This window comes from Oncorhynchus kisutch, unplaced genomic scaffold (assembly GCF_002021735.2).
Source record: "Oncorhynchus kisutch isolate 150728-3 unplaced genomic scaffold, Okis_V2 Okis01b-Okis20b_hom, whole genome shotgun sequence".
NCBI lineage: Eukaryota > Metazoa > Chordata > Actinopteri > Salmoniformes > Salmonidae > Oncorhynchus > Oncorhynchus kisutch.
Genome location: NW_022261978.1, coordinates 8,385,582 through 8,411,932, shown reverse-complemented (window position 1 = coordinate 8,411,932; position 26,351 = coordinate 8,385,582). Strand labels below are relative to the sequence as shown.

The following is a 26,351-nucleotide window of genomic DNA, read 5'->3' as shown; positions in this document are numbered from 1 at the left end:
AGACCTGAGACTGGGACGGAGATTTGTCTTCCAACAAGACAATGATCCAAAACATAAAGCAAAATCTACAATGGAATGGTTCAAAAATAAACATATCCAGGTGTTAGAATGGCCAAGTCAAAGTCCAGACCTGAATCCAATCGAGAATCTGTGGAAAGAACTGAAAACTGCTGTTCACAAATGCTCTCCATCCAACCTCACTGAGCTCGAGCTGTTTTGCAAGGAGGAATGGGAAAAAATGTCAGTCTCTCGATGTGCAAAACTGATAGAGACATACCCCAAGCGACTTACAGCTGTAATCACAGCAAAAGGTGGCGCTACAAAGTATTAACTAAAGGGGGCTGAATAATTTTTCCGTTTTTGATTTGTTAAAAAAGTTTGAAATATCCAATAAATGTTGTTCCACTTCATGATTGTGTCCCACTTGTTTTTGATTCTTCACAAAAAAATACAGTTTTATATCTTTATGTTTGAAGCCTGAAATGTGGCAAAAGGTCGCAAAGTTCAAGGGGGCCGAATACTTTCGCAAGGCACTGTACCTGTATGGTTATGAATATCGCTAGCTAGGAAGTAAAATGCAGTTATTCTAGCTTTTTCTACAAGCTAGCTGACAGCAGATTTGAGGAAAATATAGTTGAACATTTTATCCTTTAAAAAAAATGTATTTCTGTTAAGAAAACATGTATTTCATTATACCCCAAAATATTTGTTCTGCATTAAAATGGCCTAGAGGAGTGTCCTAGTTTAACAGTAACAGGGTGTCCCAGTTTGACAGTAACAGGGTGTCCCAGTTTGACAGTAACAGGGAGTCCCAGTTTGACAGTAACAGGGTGTCCCAGTTTAACAGTAACAGAGTGTCCCAGTTTGACAGTAACAGGGTGTCCCAGTTTGATAGTAACATAGTGTCCCAGTTTGACAGGAACAGTGTCCCAGTTTGACAGTAACAGGGTGTCCCAGTTTGACAGTAACAGGCTGTCCCAGGAACAGAGTGTCCCAGTTTGACAGTAACAGGCTGTCCCAGTTTGTTCTCTAGTTTACTACCATGCAGTAGGTGGCGGCATGCACATTCAAATTGTGTCAACGCCTTTATACCATAGAATAAGAGATGTAGAACGCGGAAGTTACGTTCCTGATAGTTTTCCTCTCGTTCCCTGTCAACAATTGACGATAATTAATCTTAGCTACTCTACAACTTTCAAAGGTGAGTTTATGATCTGTTGAGCGTAAATAAACCCCGACTCCCATTGCAAATCCTCAGTGAAAGTCAAATTGGTGGAATGATGTCTACCAGGGGCAGATATCTAGCTACTATACTTTTAGCTAGCTTGTTGTGCAGAGTAAAAGGCAAAGCATATATCACCACCTTTTGTTAGAAGATGTTTATTTAGCTAACCTAATATGTACTCTTAAGGAGCCTACCCTTACTCTTAAGGTCCAAGCACCTTATGGTATTTTTAGAAGTAGACTGACTCTGGCAGCCAAAACAGCCATATAAACGTGAATCGATTCTCTATTGCGATACGGTTTTAGAAACATAAAGCCATCTACTTTCATATGACATCAAAAATAATTTCATAAATACAAAATTTACACTGTTTGTAACCGGCTTTATCACAGTTGCAGCCGACAGTATTTTTCAGTTCCAACACGTTTCAGGCGGCCTTCTTCAGTTACACACAGGTGCTAGGAGCATGCTAATTAGCACAGGTGGTCCCTCTGTCTTCTGCAAACACGTGCAGTAACATGGAGATATTGCTGTGTGGGAACCCTAAGCCTAAAAAGGTGTGTATCAAAAACTACCCCGTACAGAAGATACCTTCGTCCAATGACTCTTATGAGTAATTGAATGGAACTGAGAGTCATGATCAAGGGCTAGCCTGAGGCTACCTAGTAAAACCCATGCAGTCTGATTTCACCTCAGAATAAATAATATATATACGTTTGGGTAACAATTGGCTAAATGTCTCATTGCGTAGTAAGTCATTCAAGTTAACTCAACCTGTGATGAGAAGTTGTAATTTTAACAACTTGCTATAGCTAGCTAGCTAGTAAGCTACGACTTTAGAAAATGTATTTGGAATGTAGCGTCAGCTAGCTATGTGCAACTCACCCTTCACTGCCTCTTATGACTAAACCACCTACAGATCCACCTACCACATGGGCCTACAATGGCTGAACCCAAGCCCATGGAGTCCCCGGGTTCTGGCTGTGGTGTTCCATCACAGAGAAGCTCACAGCAGGGTCCAGAGATGGTGTCAGTGAAGCTGGAGGACTGCAGTCAACCACTGGAAGTCAATGAGATTGTGATAGGGGAAGAGAGAGAACTTAAAGTAGAACTTAAAGAAGAAGAAGAAAAGGTGGTGGAGGAGAAGAGTCAGAGGAGAAGAAAGAGAGAGGAGTGAAAGAGGAAGCTGAGATACAAGTCAAAGAAGAGGAGAACAGAGAAGTTTCTGCTCCAGATCTAGACAAAGAGGAGCAAGAAGTAGATAGTATCACTGACCCAGGTAAGTTCAGGTGTGGAGTACGGAGAGAAGTTGGTGCCTTGGCGCCCACTGGGGATTCCAAAATGATTATTATGCTTGAATCAACAAGTATTTTAAACCCCCCTTTTTAATGCTCTTACTGTTCCTGAAAGTGTTGTCACGATACCAGAATTTTTACTTTGATACCAGGTTTAGCATCACGATACTCAATACCAAAACGATACCACAGCAATTTTGTTGCCGTTTCCATAGTTACAGAATGGCAATTAATCCAGACAGAATGCTCTGTTCAATCGTTGGGCATTTTTGAGTCAAATATCATTACAATTGAAATGTTTCACATAAGAATTGTTCGGAGACGCCTCTTAATGCATCAATCAATTTGACTTTGTTTCTACCGAATGAATGAAATTGTATTTTTGTGTGAAATCGCCAATTGGCAACCCATCCCTTATTGACACATAAACAAACATTACAATAATTCACTATGGTAATTAAATTATCATTCTTCCGGCGTTCTCTGCATTGCACCCCACAAATAGTGAATAAATAAATAAAAAACATCAATACATAACAGTAAATAAGATTAGCCAAAAAATAATTACATCCCTAGAGCAGTAAAATTATATATATTATATATACACATACACTTAGGTTGGAGTCATTAACTTTTTTCAACTAATCCACAAATGTCTTGTTAACAAACTATAGTTTTGGCAAGTCGGTAAGGACATTACTTTGTGCATAAGTAATTTTTCCAACAATTGTTTACAGACAGATTATTTCACTTATAATTCACTGTATCACAATTCCAGTGGGTCAGAAGTTTACATACACTAAGTTGGCTGTGCCTTTAAACAGCTTGGAAAATTCCAGAAAGTGATGTCATGGCTTTAGAAGCTTCTGTTAGGCTAATTGACATCATTTGAGTCAATTGGAGGTGTACCTGTAGATTAGAGGTCGACTGATTATGATTAACGCCGATACCCATTGGAGAACAAAAGGGCAGATACCGATTAAATCGGCCGATTTAAAAAATATAAATATATATATATATATATATATATATATATTTGTAATAATAATAATGACAATTACAACAATACTGAATAAACACTTATTTTAACTAATATAATACATCAAAAAAATCCATTTAGTCTCATAAATAATAGGTGACAGGGGGGAGACAGGTTAAAGAATGATTTTTAAGCCTTGATACAATTGAGACATGGATTGTGTATGTGTGCCACGGGTAAGACAATATTTAAGTACTTTTGAACGGGGTATGGTAGTAGGTGCCAGGCGTACCGGTTTGAGTCAAGAACTGCAACGATGCTGGGTATTTCCTGCTCAAGTTTCCCATGTGTATCAGGAATGGTCCACCACCCAAAGGACATCCAGCCAACTTGACATAACTGGGCTTGTATTTGTATTTATTATGGATCACCATTAGTTCCTGCCAAAGCAGCAGCTACTCTTCCTGGGGTTTATTATGGATACCATTTAGTTCCTGCCAAAGCAGCAGCTACTCTTCCTGGGGTTTATTATGGATCCCATTTAGTTCCTGCCAAAGCAGCAGCTACACTTCCTGGGGTTTATTATGGATCCCATTTAGTTCCTGCCAAAGCAGCAGCTACTCTTCCTGGGGTTTATTATGGATCCCATGTAGTTCCTGCCAAAGCAGCAGCTACACTTCCTGGGGTTTATTATGGATCCCATTTAGTTCCTGCCAAAGCAGCAGCTACTCTTCCTGGGGTTTATTATGTATCCCATTTAGTTCCTGCCAAAGCAGCAGCTACACTTCCTGGGGTTTATTATGGATCCCATTTAGTTCCTGCCAAAGCATCAGCTACACTTCCTGGGGTTTATTATGGATCCCATTTAGTTCCTGCCAAAGCAGCAGCTACACTTCCTGGGGTTTATTATGGATCCCATTTAGTTCCTGCCAAAGCAGCAGCTACACTTCCTGGGGTTTATTATGGATCCCATTTAGTTCCTGCCAAAGCAGCAGCTACTCTTCCTGGGGTTTATTATGGATCCCATTTAGTTCCTGCCAAAGCAGCAGCTACACTTCCTGGGGTTTATTATGGATCCCATTTAGTTCCTGCCAAAGCAGCAGCTACTCTTCCTGGGGTTTATTATGGATCCCATTTAGTTCCTGCCAAAGCATCAGCTACACTTCCTGGGGTTTACTATGGATCCCATGTAGTTCATGCCAAAGCAGCAGCTACACTTCCTGGGGTTTATTATGGATCCCATTTAGTTCCTGCCAAAGCAGCAGCTACTCTTCCTGGGGTTTATTATGGATCCCATTTAGTTCCTGCCAAAGCAGCAGCTACACTTCCTGGGGTTTATTATGGATCCCATTTAGTTCCTGCCAAAGCAGCAGCTACACTTCCTGGGGTTTATTATGGATCCCATTTAGTTCCTGCCAAAGCAGCAGCTACACTTCCTGGGGTTCATTATGGATCCCATTTAGTTCCTGCCAAAGCAGCAGCTACACTTCCTGGGCTCCAGCAAAATAAGGCAGTTATATGAGATAAAAACATTGCATTTCACAACACATTAAGTGTGTGCCCTCGGGCCACTACTCTATAAATGACTTCAGGCTGCATGTATTTCTGACACAGTTTTGGATCATGGCCATGTTAGGAGAAGGTCACTGACGGGGTAATACTGTTGACTACTTGTTTGTCTAAAGATCTGTAAATCTTGCTGAAAAACACAACAGCTCCCCATTTGACCCAAGTGTTTCTCCTTGTAAATGTATTAGATTAATATTACATTTATCCCTCCATTGACTTCACACTGCATGCTGAAAGGTGAACACCTCATACCTTTACTGTGGATCACAGAGAGATCCGATACAGGCCAGCACATTATATTGACCTTATTAGTCGAACCATGAGGTCCTCACATTGCTGACACGGTAATAGATTTACAGAAAGAGATGTGACCTGGGAAATAAGATCTGAATTAACCGAGCCAAGACTGGTGGTTTTGTGGATCCATGCCACAAGCATCTGACCTTTCATGTCCAGATTTAGATTTTTACTGGCTGTGACATTTTAATGGATTGATTCGTGTAAAAAGAAATGCTGACATAAGCCAAGCCGCTGGGGTGTCTCAGCCAAACGCCTGTCTGTGGTGATAAGACTAATTTGCGAGCACAGACTTGAGTCGTTTAAAGCACCCTTAAAATGTATTGGATCAAGAGTTACTATCCGATACTCCCAAGGCCCTACTAAAATACGACATATGTACAATAACAATTTTATAAGGACAGTTCACTCAACTGCTTAATGACATCTGTCAGTTAATAACAGTATATCAGGGGCCTGTAACTCTTGTTCTGGAAAGCCCATCCACATGTGGTGCAGGCTTTAATTCCATCCCAGCACAAACACAGCAGGTTCAGCTAAATCAACTTGTTGTGAAAGGTCGTGACACTGATTAAACTGGCCTGGGTTACACTGGGCTGTGGTCCGTCACGTGACCCGAGTGAAGCCGGTGAGGCTCATATTGAAAAGCGATCTGCGCTACTTGGTCATATTGTCAATAAAGCAGCATGATACATCGTTCAGAAACACAGATATTTTCCATAAAGTACATGTTTGAATTTTCAAACTAGTTTGTATTGGGAAGACAGCCTTTTTATTAAAAAAAAAAATAATCACTTTTGCATGTGTCAACACATCCTACGTGACCTTTGATTTGAGCCGACTTCACCCTCGACCAGAGTGATATCTTGCAAGGCAGCTTCCGAAATGAATGATTCACTTTTCAAAAAACATCCAGCAAGTGATTTTTGGGGGGCCTTTCAGAGTTGTAAAAGTATCTATATTATAATTTTTTTTGGGGGGGGGTCAATTTTTGGTAAAGAAAAAAACGAATCACTAGAAATTCAGCTAAAAATGTGTTTAATTTAGGAATTTCAAATTATTACACGAAAAAAAAGATGTGATCATGTCCCAATGTAATCAAGGTATGAAATGATTGTGATTAGTTGTGGTCAGTTTGCAGCTGAATCTATTTGGATACCCCTGAAGGCCCTTCCCTCCACACCAGGGGTATTGTTGTATTATTGTATTATTTTGCTAAACATTTAGTCAACCGGGAGTGGACCTACCTTAAAGGAATACTTAGGGATTTTGGAAATGAAGACCTTTATCTACTTCCCCAGAGTTAAATGATCTCGTAAATACCATTTATTTTTATTTTTTATGTCTGCATGCAGTTTGAAGGAAGTTGCTAACTAGCATTAGCGCAATGACTTGAAGTCTATGGTGTAGCTGCGCTAATGCTAGTTAGCATTGGCTTACAAAACGACCTCTAACCTTCCTTCATACTGGACACAGAGACATAAATGGTATCCATGAGTTAATCTGACTGGGGAAGTAGATAAAGAGCATCATTGCCAAAATCCCGAAGTATCCCTTTTAATTTGTCCAATAGAAATTCTTGTTGATGCAAATCGTTTTCCGTTTGGAGTAAACGGTTTCAGTGGCAAAACGTTTTGCAACAGACCCAACGTATTGCAACTGAATTTGACTAATGAAAACACCCATGTTATTTCTCCCTATTCGCCTCTCCTCTGCCTTTTTCACCCATTTCATTTCATTTCCCATACAAGCAGTATGCTACTACCTGAGTAATAGTTCATGCTTGATGAGGCCATGAGGTGACCTGATTCCTTCCTTCCTTCGTGTGTAACATGAGAAAGGAAGTTAGTTACATTAGACATTTTAGTCATTTAGCAGACGCTCTTATCCAGAGCGACTCACAGGACCAATTAGGGTTAAGTGCCTTGCTCAAGGGCACATCAGATTATTTTCACCTAGTCTGCTTGGGGATACGAACCAGCAACTACTGGCCCAATGTTCTTAACCACTAGACTACCTGCCATCCCTAAGTTCCTTTCTAATATTATAAATGTGCATTTGGAAAATATTCAGACCCCTTCTCTTTATACACATTTTGTTCCATTACAGCCTTATTCTAAAATAGATTTGTTTTAAGTCCTCATTCTACACACAATATCTTGTAATGACAAGGCCAAAAAACTGTTTTTTTTTTAGAAATGAGCTCTGAGACAGGATTGTGTCGAGGCACAGATCCAAAAGATGTCTGCAGCATTGATGGTCCCCAAGAACACAGTGGCCTCCATCATTCTTAAATTGAAGAAGATTGGAACCACCAAGACTCTTTCTAGAGCTGGCTGCCCGGCCAAACTGAGCATTCGAGGGAGAAGGGCCTTGGTCAGGAAGGTGACCAAGAACCCGATGGTCACTCTGACAGAGCTTCAGAGATCCTCTGTGGAGATGGGAGAACCTTCCAGAAGGACAACCATCTCTGCAGCTCTCAGGGCTTTATGGTAGAGTGGCCAGATGGAAGCCACTCCTCAGTAAAAGGCACATAAGTGTTGTAGGTTATTGTTCTGATGAAAGGTGAACTTCTGTTGGAACAGACTGAACCAGGTTTTCGTCTAGGATTCTGCCTGTGCTTAGCTCTATTCTATTTATTTTCATTCTATAAAAAAAATCCCTAGTCCTTGTCGATGACACGCAAACCCACAACATGATGAAGCCACCACCATGCTTGGAAATATGAGGAGTGGTACTTCGTGTTGTGTTGTTGGATTTGCCCCAAACATAACGCTTCTTATTCAGGACATAAAGTTAATTTCTTTGTTACATTTTTTTCAGTTTTACTTCAGTGTTTTATTGCAAACAGGATGCATGCTTTTGAAAATGTTTTATTCTGTACAGGCTTCCTTTTCAATCTTTCATTAGGTCAGTATTGTTGATCCCTCTTCATTTCTCCAATCACACCCATTAAACTCAACTGTTTCAAAGTCATTACTAGTGGTTAGAGTATTGGACTAGTAACCGAAAGGTTGCAAGATCAAATCCCCGAGCTGACAAGGTAAAAATCTGTCGTTCTGCCCTTGAAAAAGGCAGTTAACCCACTGTTCCTAGGCCATCATTGAAAATAAGAATTTGTTCTTAACTGACCTGCCTAGTTAAATAAAGGTAAAATTTTAAAAATGACCATAATTATCCTATTTACAATTTGTAGTCAATTGTGACACTAGACTAAATGTTTCTGACTTATATCGATGCCACAGGCTGTTTTCAAAGGAATTCGTTTTTTTTAGGGGAAGTCGCTCTTTAGCCCATCCAATGCTCTGTTCCTGATTCTAACCCCATATCTGTTCATGTTCCCACAGAAGAGATTTCCAACCCAGGTTCAGACAGTGAGCCCAGTTCCACAGCATCAGGAAACCATAAACAACACAGACAGAGGAACTCAAGACAGAAACATCACCACTGCATGGACTGCTTCACTAGTTTCTATGAGCCAAAGGAGTTGAAGACACACTTGTAGGCCCCAACCCTGCTCAGACTGCAGAGACAGTTTTATTTGTCCAATTTACCTTAAATCACCCCAACAGACTCTAAAAAGAAAGAAAACGTACCCCTGTGGTCAATGGGGGAATAGCAAACTAAAGATGCACCAAGTAACTCAAAGGGAACGAGTTGCTCTTTTTGTGGGAAGAGTTTTCCCTCTTTTACAGACCTTAAATAGATACCAGCTGAGCCACACAGGAAAGAAGCCTTTTCACTGCTCACAGTGTGGGAAGGGTTTCTGATGGTCATAAAATATGAATACACACTGGTTAAAGTATCACAGGCCTGACACTGGACTGTTGCTTTAGAAGAAAGTCGACTTCAAACCACAGAAGTAAAACATGCAAACACATGTTATTATGTAAATAGCATTTACCAACCGCAACTGTTATGTGAAAATAGAGCAGGGGTTCTTGCGTTAACATGAACACTACTTGTCATCAGTACTCAGTATTTACTTACCCTGTATTATCACTTCAATTCTGGGCAACATGTAATAATTTCTTTAGTATCCGGTAAAAACTCTGGATGTCTAACAAATGATGGCACATGGTAATTCATATGTTAGTACCACTGCTGCAAACAAAACATCCACACACCAATGCTAACGATGCTAGTTAACTTTGCCAGCTTGCTCCATCTATGACTGGCCTGTCCTGACCCCTTTTTTTTATAGAGTTTAACTATTTAATTATGTAGCGTTTTGGTAGTGGCAGAAGGGAAGAAGTATCAATACTATATAATTTGCAGCTGCCTTATATATTTTTGATTTATTGGAAAGCCGTTGAGTTGCTGGCTCCATACCTACAGTATCTAACTGACGGCAGCACAAATATAACGTCACTTCCGTTTTAGAAACGCGGGCGGAAGTTTACGTTCCTGCTTCTTTTCGTCGCGTGTCCTTACTCAACCAAGCAACTGACGAAAAGGGCTATTTTTAAAGGTGAGTTTATGATCTGTTGAACTATTTATGAGCGTGAATAAAGTCTGGCTTCCATTATCAATCGTCAGTACAAACCTCATTGGAAGATTAACCGCTACTGAGGGCCAACAACCTATCTACTGTTAGCTAGCTAACGTTAGCTTGTTTTGTTTACTAGCAGTGATGTAGAGGAGCAACAGTCCTGAACTATTTTCCACCACCTAAGGTTTAGCGATAATTTACTTCTGGGTAACCGAGATTAGCTAGAAGTCGACATTACATTTTTTTTCTCATCACTTCAATAGCCCCAATGTAGACCCACCCAAATTAGTTACTACTAGCTATACTACTTACAGTAGCTACGATTTCAAAAATAAAAGGACTATGTGGACTGTATAGGCTAGTTCCGGGGTGTTGCAGCATCGGTCAGAACACATTTAGGAGATGGAGGTTGATAATCCACGTTGAGGGTATTTATAATAAACACAGTTGCACATGGGGGAAGGGTTGGAGTTGGGGCTTGAAAAGGCCGGTAGCACGGTAAGGTAGTGCAAGTGGGGGTCTAGAAGAGAGACTAGAGAAACGCATGAGGAACACATCAACAAAAGTGCATAAATCATGAAGTAATGCCATATGACTAGGCTTAATATATAGTTACACATGTATGAGACTGCCAGGACTAAACATGACAAAGGAGGGCATTAGCATATCAAACAGGTCATGGTTATACAAACGGGACATATCATAAGCCATAGCTACAGTGCCTTTAGAACGTATTCATACCCATACGAATGTCAAGTAATAAGGGCTAAATTGAGGATTATGGTTATTTGATTTAGCTGAACCCACTGTGTTAGTGCTGGTATGGAACAAGAGACTGCACACCATGTGGATGGGCTGTCCAGAACAGGTGTTGCAGGCCTCTGATACAGTGCCTTCAGAAAGTATTCATACCCCCTGACTTATTCCAGATTTTGTTGTTACAACCTGAATTCAAAATGGATTACAGATTTCTCTCACTCATCTACACACAATATCCGATACAAGTTTAAACATGTTTTTAGAAGTTAGCAAATGTATTAAATTTAAATACAGAAATGTATCATTTACATAAGAATTAACACCCCTGATTCAATACATATTATAGTCATCTTTGGCAGTGATTAGAGCTGTGAGTTTTTCTGGTTAAGAGCGTTGCACACCTGGACTGTACAATACTTGCAAACTTCAAGCTCTGGCAAGTTGGTTGTTGATCATTGCTAGACAACCATTTAAGTATTGCCATGTATTGTCAAGCTGATTTAAGTCAAAACTGTAACTAGGAACATTCAATGTCATCTTAGTAAGCAATTCCAGTGTATATTTGACCTTGTGTTGTAGGTTATTGTCCTGATGAAAGGTGAATGTCTGTTGAAACAGACTGAACCAGGATTTTGTCTGTGCTTAGCTCTATTCCATTTATTTTCATTCTAAAAACTCCCTAGTCCTTGCCGATGACACGCATAGCCACAACATGATGAAGCCGCCACCACCATGCTTGGAAATATGAGTGGTACTCAGTGTTGTTGGATTTGCCCCAAACATAACGCTTTGTATTCAGGACATAAAGTTAATTTCTTAGTTAAATTTTTTTCAGTTTTACTTCAGTGCTTTATTGCAAACAGGATGCATGATTTTGAATATTTTTTATTCTGTACAGGCTTCCTTTTCACTCTTTCATTAGGTTAGTATTGTAGAGTAACTACAATGTATTAAACTCCTTGTTTTAGTCACCATTGGCCACTGTGAAATTGCTGAGTGGTTTCTTTTCTCTCCAGCAACTGAGTTAGGAAGGACGCCTGTATCTTTGTAGTGACTGGGTGTATTGATACACTATCCAAAGTGTAATCAATAACTTCACCCTGCTCAAAGGGATATTCAATGTCTGTTATATGTTTATTTTTGACACATCTACCAATAGGTGCCCTTCTTTGCGAGGCACTAGAAAACCTCCATGGTATGTGGTTGAATCTGTGTTTGAAATTCACTGCTCGACTGAGGGACCTTACAGATTATTGTATGTGTCGGGTACAGAGATGAGGTAATCATTCAATAATCATGTTAAACACCATTATTGCACACAGAGAGTCCATTCAAATCAATGTGACTTGTTAAGCACATTTTTACTCCTTAAAAAAAAGTTAAGGGCTTGTTGTAAAGGGGTTGAATACTTATTGGCTCAAGACATTTCAGCTTTAATTTTTTTTAAATTAATTTAAAAAAAAAAGTCAACATAATTCCACTGACATTATGGGCTATTGTGTGTAGGCCAGTGACACAAAATCTCAATTGAATCCAGGCTGTAACAACATAATGTGGGGAAACATCAAGGGGTGTGAATACTTTCTGAAGGCTCTGTACATGCTTAAGTTACTATAGCGACAGGGCAGCAATACACAATCGTAATACTTCTACACCGTAATATAGGACTATATATTACGATATATAGCGTGTGACGATAGAAAAACGTTTATTCCCTTGTCGCAAATCACACTTGACGGCAATATTTTTCGTCAATCGCTTTACGTGCAGTGTGGAAGGAAATTGCCAACACAAACACACAGGAGAGTGAACGTGACACGGAGCTCGTAGCTAAAAGAGGGGCTACTTCGGTCGCATGGACGTGGTTTGGGTATGAAAAAAGCCCCAGAAACCCGTCCTCTGCGAAATATGCCGCAGGCCGGTCCCAACAACAGGCTCAAACACCACTAACCTCTTTTACCACCTACCCAAGAATCATGTGAAACAGTACGGAGAGTCTACCGATGAGACCCAAAAAAGTACAGTCGAGTGCTCAAAACAAACCCCCGACTCAGACGTTGCAAGAGGCTTTTGCCCACGGCACACCATATGACAAAGAACCACGAAGATGAAAGGAGATAACAGCTGCAGTTACAACTTACATCTGCAAAGACATGGCCCCAATTTACACGTCGAGAAACGGGGGTTTCATCAGTGGTGTTAACACACAACTCGACCCAAGGTACCAAATTGATATGTGACACGTATTAATACCAAAACGTGCAAAACAGGGAAGCCCCCCAAAATATATTTAAGGCCTATATTTTTGGGTAGTGTTTTCTATTTACTTTTTTTTTATATACACAGTATTTTGTTACATGCTTAATTGAAAAATTGCAAAGGTTCTAAATAAAAGGAGAAATAATCAAATGAGTAACAACCTTTTGAGTTCTAATTTAAAATGTAATAATAGGCCTTTACATGTGGTCGTTTTATATAAACTATTTATTCATTAAATTGACAGAAAATGCTATATCGGGATATGAGATTTTCACCCCGTGGCATCTACAAAGGTAAAGGTAGCATGCTACTTGTATTAGAGACCAGAGGTGATTAGAGTGGAAACAGGTGTGGAGGAAAGGGGTGTGGCCTAAGGTAAAAATGTAGAGTGGATTAGAGAGTGGGAACAGGTGTGGATGGAAAGGGGGATACCTAGTCAGTTGTTCAACTGAATGCCTTCAACTGAAATGTGTCTTCAGCATTTAAACCAACCCCTCTGAATCAGAGAGTTGCGTGGGTTGCCTTATTCGACCTCCCCGTCTTCGGCGCCCGGGGAACAGTGGGTTAACTGCCTTGCTCAGGGGCAGAACGACAGATTTTTACCTTGTCATCTTGGGGATTCGATCCAGCAAGCTTTTGGTTACTATGCTCTAACCTGTGGGACGTGGCCTGAGGTAAAAGGCAGAGAGGTGATTAAAGAGTGGGAACAGGTGTGGAGGGAAGGGGCATGGCCTGAGGTAATTGATCAATTGTAGGCCCTATAAAATACGCATTGCGGAGAACACGGACAGAATCCAGACATTAAAACATTTTTTTTTTTTGATATCAAATGTATTGAACTTAGAACGTTCATTAATTTGCCCAAGTTAATCATGAAACTAAATGCATTATTGATTTGTATTGTCATGCAACTTTCTGAAACATCACAGGAATGCCTGTGTGTGGGCTGAGTGAGTGCCTATAGGCTTTGTCTCAGGGCTGACCCTATTTAGTCAACTGGTCCATTGTTTGGCTGTTGGTCGTCTGATATTTCTTTAGTAAAAAAATAAATAATTAATTCATGGTGTCACCTTTCTGATTGGCTCCTGTCTGAGTGGACTGATCCATTGTGGAGGCCGTGGGGATGGTCCAGTCAATCAGTCTAAGACGTGCTACTGTAATTGTGTTATATTGTCAGAACAACACTAATACAACATTGGTTTAATAACATGCACTTTCTCCCACGTTGGATAGCGGTCGCTGTCCGCAGGTCTGAAACACATCAGTGCGCTGTTGAATTGGTGCCTTTTCCTAGACCATGTTGCTATGTGCATAATAGCACAGTTATCCAGCATATAGGTGTTGAACGATTCGGTGGAGTTAGGAAACCCCATCTTCATTAGGTCAATAATCAATAGCCTAACTGTTAAGTTTGGGGCGGCAGGTAGCCTAGTGGTTAGAGCATTGTGCCAGTAACCGAAAGGTTGCGAGATCGAATCCCCAAGCTGACAAGGTAAACATCTGTGATTCTGCCCCTGAACAAGGGTGTTAACCCACTGTTCCTAGGCCGTCATTGTAAATAAGAATTTGTTCTTAACCGACTTGCCTAGTTCAATAAAAGTAAAATAAATCATCCATATATCTCTAGAAATAAGACAGATCCTGCTTCTGTTGCCTGTCTGAGTGTTTGTTTAAAAGCCTACTGATTCCGTGAGCACCAAGCCTCACAACCACACGACGGATAAACTATTTCACAAATGTGTCTGTTTTTAATCTTTGCTGTACTAAAGGCTTTACACTTTCTTTCGTTAGACCAGATCGATTGTTTTTACACTGTTCCAAATTGTCCGGAAAATTATATAACACCCCCCCCCCCCCATATCCTTCTTATTGTTATTCTTATGATCATTATAATAGTAAGTCATGTCATTATCATTAGTAGGCTTAGTACAGCACCATCGATCTGTAGGCCTAAGAGCGCATCCTTAGTCTTAATACCGTCATTTACTAAGGCCTATATTTCAATACGTCTATGTAGGCTACTGTATCAATCATTTATTCATTCATGTCATCACACGAGTCATTCCTGATTTAGAAATGCAATCAAAGCATTTCTGTTTTTAAAATAACAAAAGCGACCATTGAATAATTAGCCTTAAAGCACGTAAACCGTTCCATTTCGGAAATTGCAAATTTCACAAATTAATGCAACGCTTTTTTAGTCTTTGCTGTAATAAAGGCTTTACAACAAAGAAAAACGTGACAACAGACACTCTGGTATGCTTATCATTTGTTTGGTGTTGTTTACGTTGTTCCAAACGGTCAGAAAAAAGTATATTGTAATCTATCAGCACCTGTTTGGCACAATATAATATGCACTCAGTGCTGGCTACTTACCTTTTTTTATAGATCTCCAGTATTTTCCACAACTAGTCACATTTATTCCACATAATCTGACTTCCCCTTTACCCCCTGAGTAACCTGTAAACAATTCCCCCGTTTCGAGTTAATTTGTCACGTCCTCTGCATCCATTTTGCTGTCAAATGTTGCTGTCACGGTATTTGTTATAATCAATGTATTATTGTGATATTGATATGCTTTAGGTCAGCCCCTATTGCTTACATGCGTGAGATGCTTACAGGTTGAGGGAATAAGGAAGGTTTTTGCAAAACAAATGAAGGATTTCGTTAACAACTTTTCAGTCAGAAATGGCTGTAATTATGTTGCAGCTTCAGCAACACGGACGAGGCGATAAACACTGATGTTCTGTGGTGGTCGCTGCAGCAGGGAGGAGAGACAGGGTGATAAACACCCAATTTATTTTTAATAGAGCTCTACAACTGGCAGTCCGGCAGGAGTGCCATGGTCATTTACAAAAATATAAAATGCAACATGTAATGTGTTGGTTCCATTTTTCATGAGCTGAAATAAGATCCCAGAAATGTTCCATATGCATACAAAGCTTATTTCTCTGAAATGTTGTGCACAAAGTTGTTTACATCCCTTATAGTGAGCATCTCTAATTTACCAAAATAATCCATCTACCTGACAGGTGTGGCATATCAAGAAGCTGATTAAACAGCACGGTCATTACACAGGTGCACCTTGTGCTGGGAACAATAAAAGGCCACTCTAAAATGTGCAGTTTTGTCATCCAACATTATGCTACAGATGTCTCAGGTTTTGAGGGAGGGTACAAATGGCATACTGACTGCAGAAATGTCCAACAGAGCTGTTGCCAGATAATTCATGTTAATTTCTCTACCATAAGCCACCTCGAGTTGTTTTGGAGAATTTGGTAGTACATCCAACCAGTAGACCAGGTGTAACCACGCCAACCCAGACCTCCACATCACTGACACCTTCACCTGCGGGATCATCCTGAGAAGGGGGGTGCTGATGTGTATTTCTGAAATTGTTACATGTTGTGTTTTTATATTTTTGTTCAGTATAGTTTCAGCTAGCTATGTGCAACTCACCCTCCACTGTATCTGCCTCTTATGACTATACCACCTGCAGATCCACCTACCTTCTAACCTGCCATGGCTGAACCCAAGTCCATGGAGTCCCCAGGTTCTAGCTGTGGTGTTCCATCACATAGAAGCTCACAGCAGGGTCCAGAGATGGTGTCAGTGAAGCTGGAGGACTGCAGTCAAACACTGGAACTTAATGTGATTGTCAAAGAGGAAGAAGAGGAGACAGAAATCCAAGAAGAGGTGGAGGAGAGAGCAGTCAAAGAAGAAGAGGTAGAGGAGAGAGCTGTCAAAGAAGAAGTGGAGGAAAGAGCAGTCGAAGAAGAAGAAGAGGAGGAGGAAAGAGCAGTCAAAGAAGGAGAGGTGGAGAAGAGAGCAGTCAAAGAAGAAGAGGTGGAGGAGAGAGCAGTCAAAGAAGAAGAAGAGGAGGAGGAAAGAGCAGTCAAAGAAGAAGAAGAGGAGGGTGAAAGAGCAGTCAAAGAAGAAGAAGAAGAGGAGAACAGGGAAGTGTCTGCTCCAGATCTAGAGGAAGAGGAGGAAGTAGATAGTATCACTGACCCAGGTAAGTTCAGGTGTGGAGTACGGAGAGAAGTTGGTGCCTTGGCGCCCACTGGGGATTCTAAAACCCTATTATAGTGCTTCTACTTGTATCAACAAGTATTTTAAAGCCCCCTTCAATGCTTTGTTTCTGATTTTAAAGGTCTTTTCACACCAACTGCGTTACATATTCTGGGAAACTGGATTCTGATTTTTGACACACAAAACCATCAGAGTTGGGGTCAATTCAGGAATCACACTGAAATTCCAATTCTCTTCAATGCTTTTCCATGAGGAAATGTTGAAATTGGAATTAGGTTTACTTTCTGAATTGAAACGGAATTGACCCCAACCCTGAAAACCATTCACAAGTCTGATGCGTTTTCCCCCACACTTTAATTAAATATTTGTTCAACATCAAACGCTGCTGCAGAGAGGAAGGACTGTGTAATGACAGAAATAATATTGTAGTGGGGCAATTCCATCATAACAGAATTGTCCTGAGACTTTTTACTTAAAATATATGCCTAACAAAAACCATTGATTTTCAAGCGTTAACAAACCATACAACTCTATGCACAAGGACTACTTTTAACAATTTCCTCTGAATATTTTTTGACAAAAATACATTTACTGGAAGAACTGTGCAGATGCAAAGTTTAGAAACAGTTTGTGTCCACGTTTTCCCCAAAACTCTTAAATATCTGCTCTGAATTTAGATTCAACATTATCTGTAGAAATCATGGGGTCTCAGCTGTGACATGACACATTGTCTTTGGGAAAAAAAATCTCTTTTGGTTATTGAAGTGGATTTACACCCGGTAACGGAATTGTGGTAACGGACTTCATCATGGATTCCTGATCTGTACTACACAGAAATGGAGATCATTTGGATATCAATGTCACTCTCTTTATGGTGATGTACCCTAAATAGGTACACAAAAGGTATAACTACGCAATATCCTACTTTGGGCATTATTCTACACTGGCTAGCTATTTTAATGAGCTCTGCCTCCAAACGACCAAATTAGGTCGGTCCAGTCTGGACCACCTCTCAACGATTCATAAACGTCTACTGTACTTAACTCTTTTACTGAACTATACTCTACTGTGCTGTCCAAACCTGTGAACCCAATTTGTGTTTTGTGACTACTATGATTATCCATTGTAGCCTATTACAATTACATTACTGATTTTTCAGAAATTATGTTACTGATTTTGGTAATTTCGAGTTAACACTTTACTGATATCAATTTTCTTTTGAATCATTAAAACATTCAAATTTAATTAATAGTTCTACCTTTTACTTGTTATTTCTGTGAACTTTCATTATCCTCATGAGGGAGAGAAATTAGACAATATCTTCAAGATATGTGGGTTTCTGGTAACAGAATTACAAGACACAAGGCATTGTTTCTTAAACTTACGGAAGGCCGAGAAGTTGATCCTAATCTAAATAGAAGTGCTAATATTAGTTGGCGTCTTTACTTCCTTATTGTGTTCTGATGTATTTCTGATACCGTAAGACTTATTTTTACCGAAGACCCCTTTACCATATGTTTGACCAGAAATCTTTGCTTATTTCACATTTTTAGGATGGAAAATGTTTAAAATGTGTATATATGCCTTCATTTGTCAAATGAAAAGTGGTCTATATTTGAGATCTAATTTGACATGCTGCTATGAACTTCACATGTTGGTGCTCATGGGTCCTTTTACATGGAAATGACCTGGTGCTCATGGGTCCTTTTACATAGAAATGACCTGGTGCTCATGGGTCCTTTTACATAGAAATGACCTGGTGCTCATGGGTCCTTTTACATGGAAATGACCTGGTGCTCATGGGTCCTTTTACATAGAAATGACCTGGTGCTCATGGGTCCTTTTACATGGAAATGACCTGGTGCTCATGGGTCCTTTTACATGGAAATGACCTGGTGCTCATGGGTCCTTTTACATGGAAATGACCTGGTGCTCATGGGTCCTTTTACATGGAAATGACCTGGTGCTCATGGGTCCTTTTACATGGAAATGACCTGGTGCTCATGGGTCCTTTTACATGGAAATGACCTGGTGCTCATGGGTCCTTTTACATGGAAATGACCTGGTGCTCATGGGTCCTTTTACATGGAAATGACCTGGTGCTCATGGGTCCTTTTACATGGAAATGACCTGGTGCTCATGGGTCCTTTTATATGGAAATGACCTGGTGCTCATGGGTCCTTTTACATGGAAATGACCTGGTGCTCATGGGTCCTTTTACATGGAAATGACCTGGTGCTCATGGGTCCTTTTACATGGAAATGACCTGGTGCTCATGGGTCCTTTTACATGGAAATGACCTGGTGCTCATGGGTCCTTTTACATGGAAATGACCTGGTGCTCATGGGTCCTTTTATATGGAAATGACCTGGTGCTCATGGGTCCTTTTACATGGAAATGACATGGTGCTCCTTTTACATAGAAATGACCTGGTGCTCATGGGTCCTTTTACATGGAAATGACCTGGTGCTCATGGGTCCTTTTACATGGAAATGACCTGGTGCTCATGGGTCCTTTTACATGGAAATGACCTGGTGCTCATGGGTCCTTTTACATGGAAATGACCTGGTGCTCATGGGTCCTTTTACATGGAAATGACCTGGTGCTCATGGGTCCTTTTACATAGAAATGACCTGGTGTTCATGGGTCCTTTTACATAGAAATGACCTGGTGCTCATGGGTCCTTTTACATAGAAATGACCTGGTGCTCATGGGTCCTTTTACATAGAAATGACCTGGTGCTCATGGGTCCTTTTACATAGAAATGACCTGGTGCTCATGGGTCCTTTTTACATAGAAATGACCTGGTGCTCATGGGTCCTTTTACATAGAAATGACCTGGTGCTCATGGGTCCTTTTACATAGAAATGACCTGGTGCTCATGGGTCCTTTTACATAGAAATGACCTGGTGCTCATGGGTCCTTTTACATAGAAATGACCTGGTGCTCATGGGTCCTTTTACATAGAAATGACCTGGTGCTCATGGGTCCTTTTACATGGAAATTACCTGGTGCTCATGGGTCCTTTTACATGGAAATTACCTGGTGCTCATGGGTCCTTTTACATGGAAATTACCTGGTGCTCATGGGTCCTTTTACATGGAAATTACCTGGTGCTCATGGGTCCTTTTACATAGAAATGACCTGGTGCTCATGGGTCCTTTTACATGGAAATGACCTGGTGCTCATGGGTCCTTTTACATGGAAATGACCTGGTGCTCATGGGTCCTTTTACATGGAAATGACCTGGTGCTCATGGGTCCTTTTACATAGAAATTATTGACGGGTTGCAGAAGGACGATATTTCGCAATTGGTGTGAAAGGCATCAAACATCACATGCTCATATTTTCCTTTTTGGTCCGAATTATTAGGACAAAAAATGGACTTGGTGAGAAAAAGGCCTTAACCCCATATCTGTTCATATTCCCACAGGAGAGAGCTCCAACCCAGGTTCAGACAGTGAGCCCAGTTCCACAGCATCAGGAAACCATAAACAACACAGACGGAGAAACTCAAGACAGAAACATCACCACTGCATGGACTGCTTCACTAGTTTCTATGATCCAGAGGAGTTGAGAAGGCACACTTGTAGGCCCCACCCCTGCTCAGATTGCAGAGACAGTTTTATTTGTCCAATTCACCTCAAATCAAAACCGACAAAAAAAAGAAAGACACACCCATGTGGTCAATGTGGAAAGAGTTTTCAGACCCCAAGCAAACTAAACATACACCAGCGAACTCACACAGGGGAGAAACCTTTCCATTGCTCTGTTTGTGGGAAGAGTTTCTCTCTTTCACAGAACTTAAATAGACACCAAATAACTCACACAGGAAAGAAGCCTTTCCTCTGCTCTCAGTGTGGGAAGAGTTTCAGTCATTCATCAACTCTGAAGACACACCAGCTAATTCACACAGGAGAGAAGCATCATCACTGCTCTCAGTGTGGGAAGGGTTTCAGTCGGGCAGGAGACCTAACGAGACACCAGTTCACTCACACAGGAAATAAACTTTTCCACTGCTCTCAGTGTGGGAATGGTTTCAGTCGAGTAGCAGCCCTGAAGGTACACCAGCAAACTCACACCGGAGAGAAGCCTTACCACTGCTCAGTTTGCGGGATGAGTTTTTCCCTTTTACAGACCCTAAATAGACACCAGCTTACGCACACACGAGAGAAGCCTAATCACTGCTCTGAGTATGGGAAAGGTTTCGGTCACTCATCAAATCTGACGACATATCTGTTAAAGTGAGTTCTGCTGCTTTTGTTATGGGAATAGGACCCCCCCCCCAAAATAGGTCAGGGGTTCTGGCATTAATGTCCACACAACTTGTCTCTGGATCACTGCTCAGCGGTTACCTAACCTATTGTTTTACCACTTCAACCCTGGGTAACATCTTATAAACCTTGAGTATCATGTAATAAACACTGGATGTCTAATAAATGATGGTAATCATGGGTATAATAGGTAGATATTTGTGGAGGTGAAGGAAGAATGGGTGACAACCTTTTAACTTGGGTGTCATATTATAAACACTAGCTATATTATGAAATAAAAATGATAGTGGCGAAAGTAGAGGATTCAAAGTCATGTGTTTGAGTATTGTATATTGAAATAATGCTTGTGGGTCACGTTGACATTATGGGGTATTGTGTGTAGATTGTTGAGGAAAATAAATAGTTACATTAATTTTAGAATAAGGCTGTAACAAAATGTGGAAAAAGTCCAGGGATATGAATACTTTCTGAATGCACTGTAAGGTGGTATTTGGGCTTCATTTTTCAAGATTTTATTTTTAATCACACGATTTTTGTAAAAGTTATGAAGTCGACCATAATGCAACACACTTTGAAAGGTGGTGACCCAAGGATGACTTTACAAAAGTGATCCGCTTGATCTTGCCCAGTGACTGGAGTCAGGAACGTGTGCACGTGCATGCAAATTGAATGCATTTCAATGAATGGGAATGGAGCTGCTGCATTCTGTGTCAAATCGGAGGGCATGCTGTCCGGTCCTCTGGCAGTCTCTATGGGGGTGCCACAGGGTTCAATTCTCGGGCCGACTCTTTTCTCTGTGTATATCAATGATGTTGCTCTTGCTGCGGGCGATTCCCTGATCCACCTCTACGCAGACGACACCATTCTATATACTTTCGGCCCGTCTCTGGACACTGTGCTATCTAACCTCCAAACAAGCTTCAATGCCATACAACACTCCTTCCGTGGCCTCCAACTGCTCTTAAACGCTAGTAAGACCAAATGCATGCTTTTCAACCGGTCGCTGCCTGCACCTGCATGCCCGACTAGCATCACCACCCTGGATGGTTCCGACCTAGAATATGTGGATGTCTATAAGTACCTAGGTGTCTGGCTAGACCGCAAACTCTCCTTCCAGACTCATATCAAACATCTCCAATCGAAAATCAAATCAAGAGTCGGCTTTCTATTCCGCAACAAAGCCTCCTTCACTCAAGCCGCCAAGCTTACCCTAGTAAAACTGACTATCCTACCGATCCTCGACTTCGGCGATGTCATCTACAAAATGGCTTCCAACACTCTACTCAGCAAACTGGATGCAGTCTATCACAGTGCCATCCGTTTTGTCACTAAAGCACCTTATACTACCCACCACTGCGACTTGTATGCTCTAGTCGGCTGGCCCTCGCTACATATTCGTCGCCAGACCCACTGGCTCCAGGTCATCTACAAGTCTATGCTAGGTAAAGCTCCGCCTTATCTCAGCTCACTGGTCACGATGGCAACACCCATCCGTAGCACGCGCTCCAGCAGGTGTATCTCACTGATCATCCCTAAAGCCAACACCTCATTTGGCCGCCTTTCGTTCCAGTACTCTGCTGCCTGTGACTGGAACGAATTGCAAAAATCGCTGAAGTTGGAGACTTTTATCTCCCTCACCAACTTCAAACATCAGCTATCTGAGCAGCTAACCGATCGCTGCAGCTGTACATAGTCTATTGGTAAATAGCCCACCCTTTTCACCTACCTCATCCCCGTACTGTTTCTATTTATTTACTTTTCTGCTCTTCTGCACACCAATATCTCTACCTGTACATGACCATCTGATCTTTTATCACTCCAGTGTTAATCTGCAAAATTGTAATTATTTGCCTACCTCCTCATGCCTTTTGCACACATTGTATATAGACCCCCCCTTCGTTTTCTACTGTGTTATTGACTTGTTAATTGTTTACTCCATGTGTAACTCTTTGTTGTATGCTCACACTGCTATGCTTTATCTTGGCCAGGTCGCAGTTGCAAATGAGAACTTGTTCTCAACTAGCCTACCTGGTTAAATAAAGGTGTTCTCAACTAGCCTACCTGGTTAAATAAAGGTGTTCTCAACTAGCCTACCTGGTTAAATAAAGGTGAAATAAAAAATAAAAAAAATAAAAAAAATAAAAAAAAATTCAATTACTTGACGATTACTTGAATAATTAGAGGTTCTCTGTAGTCTTTTTTTATGCTCAAATGACTGAGGCATAGATTGTTAACTGTTTATTCTAATTTGGCACACAAAAACTAGAGGCCATGAGTAGCTTGGTCAATAATAATGGCACTGATTGGCCTATAGGTGGCTCTGTTATAAGCAGCCTCACGTAAACCCTCATATTCTTCTCTCCATTTGACCAAGAGACTTGAAATTTTGTATCAATATTTCTTTCCTTGTGCTGAACATATTTGCCTCAGGGACCCACAAGGTTTGCCAGGATAGAGGAAAATCTATCTTGGAAATTTCTGAAAACATTTGAAAAACTTCTCATGAACAATAAGTCCAAATAACACCCAAACCATTAACTTAGTTTGAGAAAAGCTAAGGGATTGGTTAAGAGACGGCTGAGTTATTGATAAATCAGATTTTACTTGTCCATTTAAATCCTTTGTAAATCCACTCCACAATAGCCATAATGGAAACTTGGGGTCATCAAAGCCATTACTATGATGAACATTGTTAACTTTGGCATTGATATCTTAAGCAATTAAGGAAACCATTAACAATTCACTTTGACTATGTAATGCTAATAATAAATCATACAAAATATTATTCTCATGGACTAAAAGTCAAATTCACTCCAAATGTGGTCCTTGGACTAATCACAATAGTCCCTAAAGAGTTTGAGAAAACAACATTTATGCATTCAAACATAGCCACAAATAATGATAAAAATACTGCAGAAATCTTGAACCATAGAACCAAATATGGAATGTATATCCATGGTACATGTCTTAACTTAGTTTGAGAAAAGTTGGCTGTTAAAAGATGGCTGTTAAATTTGATTTTACGTTTCCATTTAAACCTCTGTAAATCCACTGTCAACTTGTCATTGCTATCATGAATGTCCCTAGAATGAACCTCACTGAATTTGGTATTGATATCAACAAGGTTTATCCATCTAAACGTGAATCGATTCTCAATTACGATATGGTTCTAGAAACATAAAATCGCTCTACTTTCATATCACATCAAAATTATTTCAGAGTTGCAAAATATACACCTGCTGTATACTGTAACCGGCTTTATCACAGTTGTAGCAGACAGTATTTTTCACTTACAACACTTTCTGCCGTCCTTCCTTCCGTTACACACAGGTGTTTGGAGCATGCTAGTTAGGTACAAGTGGTCGCCTCGGTCTTCCGTTAACAAGTGCTGGAACATGGACATTTTGCCACTTTAGGAACCCCAAGTAATTGAACCTTTTTAGTATAAAAAAAAAAAATAATTTCTTGCCGATGTGAAAGATAATGTCCTTATGTTTCCAAAACTGTACCGCAAGCAATTTTTATTTTACCTTTATTTAACTAAGCAAGTCAGTTAACAACAAATTCTTATTTTCAATGACGGCCTAGGAACAGTGGGTTAACTGCCTGTTCAGGGGCAGAGCGACAGATTTGTACCTTGTCAGCTCAGGGGTTTGAACTTGAAACCTTGCGTGTTAATGGGTAGTAAAGTCATTGAAGTTAACTCGACCTGTGATGAGAAGTTGTAATTTTAACAACTAACTTAGCTAGCTAGTTCGCTACGACTTTATCAGTAATTAGAATGTAGCTTGAGCTAGCAATGTGAAACAAACCCTCCACTGTATCTACCTCTTTTGACTAAACCACCTACAGATACACCTACTAGCCTACCATGTCTGAACCCGAGTCCCCCGGTTTGGGCTGTAGTCTTCCAGCCTAGAGAAGTTCACAGTGGGGTCCAGAGAAGCTGGAGGACCGCAGTGAACCACTGTAAGTCAATGTGATTGTTAAAGAGGAAGAGAGAGAACTTAAAGTGGAAGAAGAGAATGTGGTGGAGGAGAAGAAAGGGAGGAGAGAGAGAGAAGACTAAGAGGAAGAGATTGAAAAGGAACATAGAGACAGAAATTAGAGGTAGAGGAATGAAAGAAGAAGAGCAGGAGACCGAAGTCAAAGAGGAGGTGGAGGAGGATTAAAAAAGTATATGCCCCCATTCTGATTTAATTTTTAATATTGAATGTTATTCGATATTCAATCAAAACCGGCTCTTAGATGAAGGGAACCGGAGTTTCCAAATAACACACCAAAAAAACGTATTTTTACAAAGTTATGCAACACCCAATTTCCCTGTGTGAAAAAGTAATTGCCCCCTATACACACAATAACTGGGTGTGCCACCTTTAGCTGCAATGACTGCAACCAAATGCTTCCTGTAGTTGTTGATCGGTCTCTCACATCGCTGTGGAGGAATTTTGGCCCACTCTTGCATGCAGAACTGCTTTAACTGAGTGACATGTGGGTTTTCAAGCATGAACTGCTCGTTTCAAGTACTGCCACAACATCTCAATTGGGATTATGTCTGGACTTTGACTAGGTCATTCCAAAACTTGAAATTTGTTACTTTTTAAACATTTTCATGTAGACTTGATTGTATGTTTTGGATCATTGTCTTGCTACATGATCCAGATGAGCTTCAGCTCACATACAGATTCTCCTGTAGAATTCTCTGATACAGAGAAGAATTCATGTTTCCTCCTATTAAGGCAAGTCGTCCAGATCCTGAGGCAGCAAAGCATCTCCAAACCATCACACTGCCACCACCATGCTTGACCGTTGGTATAAGCTTCTCACAGTGGAATGTAGTGTTTGGTTTTCATAGAAATTCAATTTTTTTTCTGTCAAAGACATTCGCCTTGATGTGATTGGTGTGAAGCCAAATCCAAACTGGCCTCCCTTGACACTTTGTTTTGGTTCGCCAGGACCATTCACAGTTGAGCTCACTCAGTTTAATTTGAAGCTGATTGGCTATTATTATATAATGTTTTAATCAAGGGAGGCCAAATCCTTGCTGGTTTCCCTTGCATTCAATGCTACAGGCGTCAACAATAATCATACCATTTTTGACCAGAGAGAATCAGATAGATGGTCAACACATAGGGACGGGGGGTGCTCGCTCAGGTACTTTCTCTGGTGA

At 40.6% G+C, this 26,351-nt stretch overlaps 1 protein-coding gene across 3 annotated transcripts; it reads left to right on the top strand.

Moving 5' to 3' along the window:
- Window positions 1-1,089: 1,089 nt before the first annotated feature.
- On the top strand, window positions 1,090-21,477 carry LOC109876630 (zinc finger protein 664-like). Of its 3 annotated transcripts, XM_031811342.1 has the most exons (5): window positions 1,092-1,201; window positions 2,145-2,504; window positions 8,713-9,836; window positions 16,375-16,890; window positions 20,341-21,477. In XM_031811342.1, exons 4-5 carry the CDS (start codon window positions 16,398-16,400, stop codon window positions 21,153-21,155), a joined length of 1,308 nt encoding a protein of 435 aa, XP_031667202.1. In that variant the 5' UTR covers window positions 1,092-1,201; window positions 2,145-2,504; window positions 8,713-9,836; window positions 16,375-16,397; the 3' UTR covers window positions 21,156-21,477. The 3 variants fall into 3 exon arrangements, 2 of the variants coding, with proteins under 2 accessions (XP_031667202.1, XP_031667203.1); XR_004206534.1 differs by lacking the exon at window positions 16,375-16,890 and having other exon boundaries at window positions 1,090-1,201; XM_031811343.1 differs by lacking the exons at window positions 1,092-1,201; window positions 2,145-2,504; window positions 8,713-9,836 and adding an exon at window positions 12,265-12,837.
- Window positions 21,478-26,351: the final 4,874 nt, after the last annotated feature.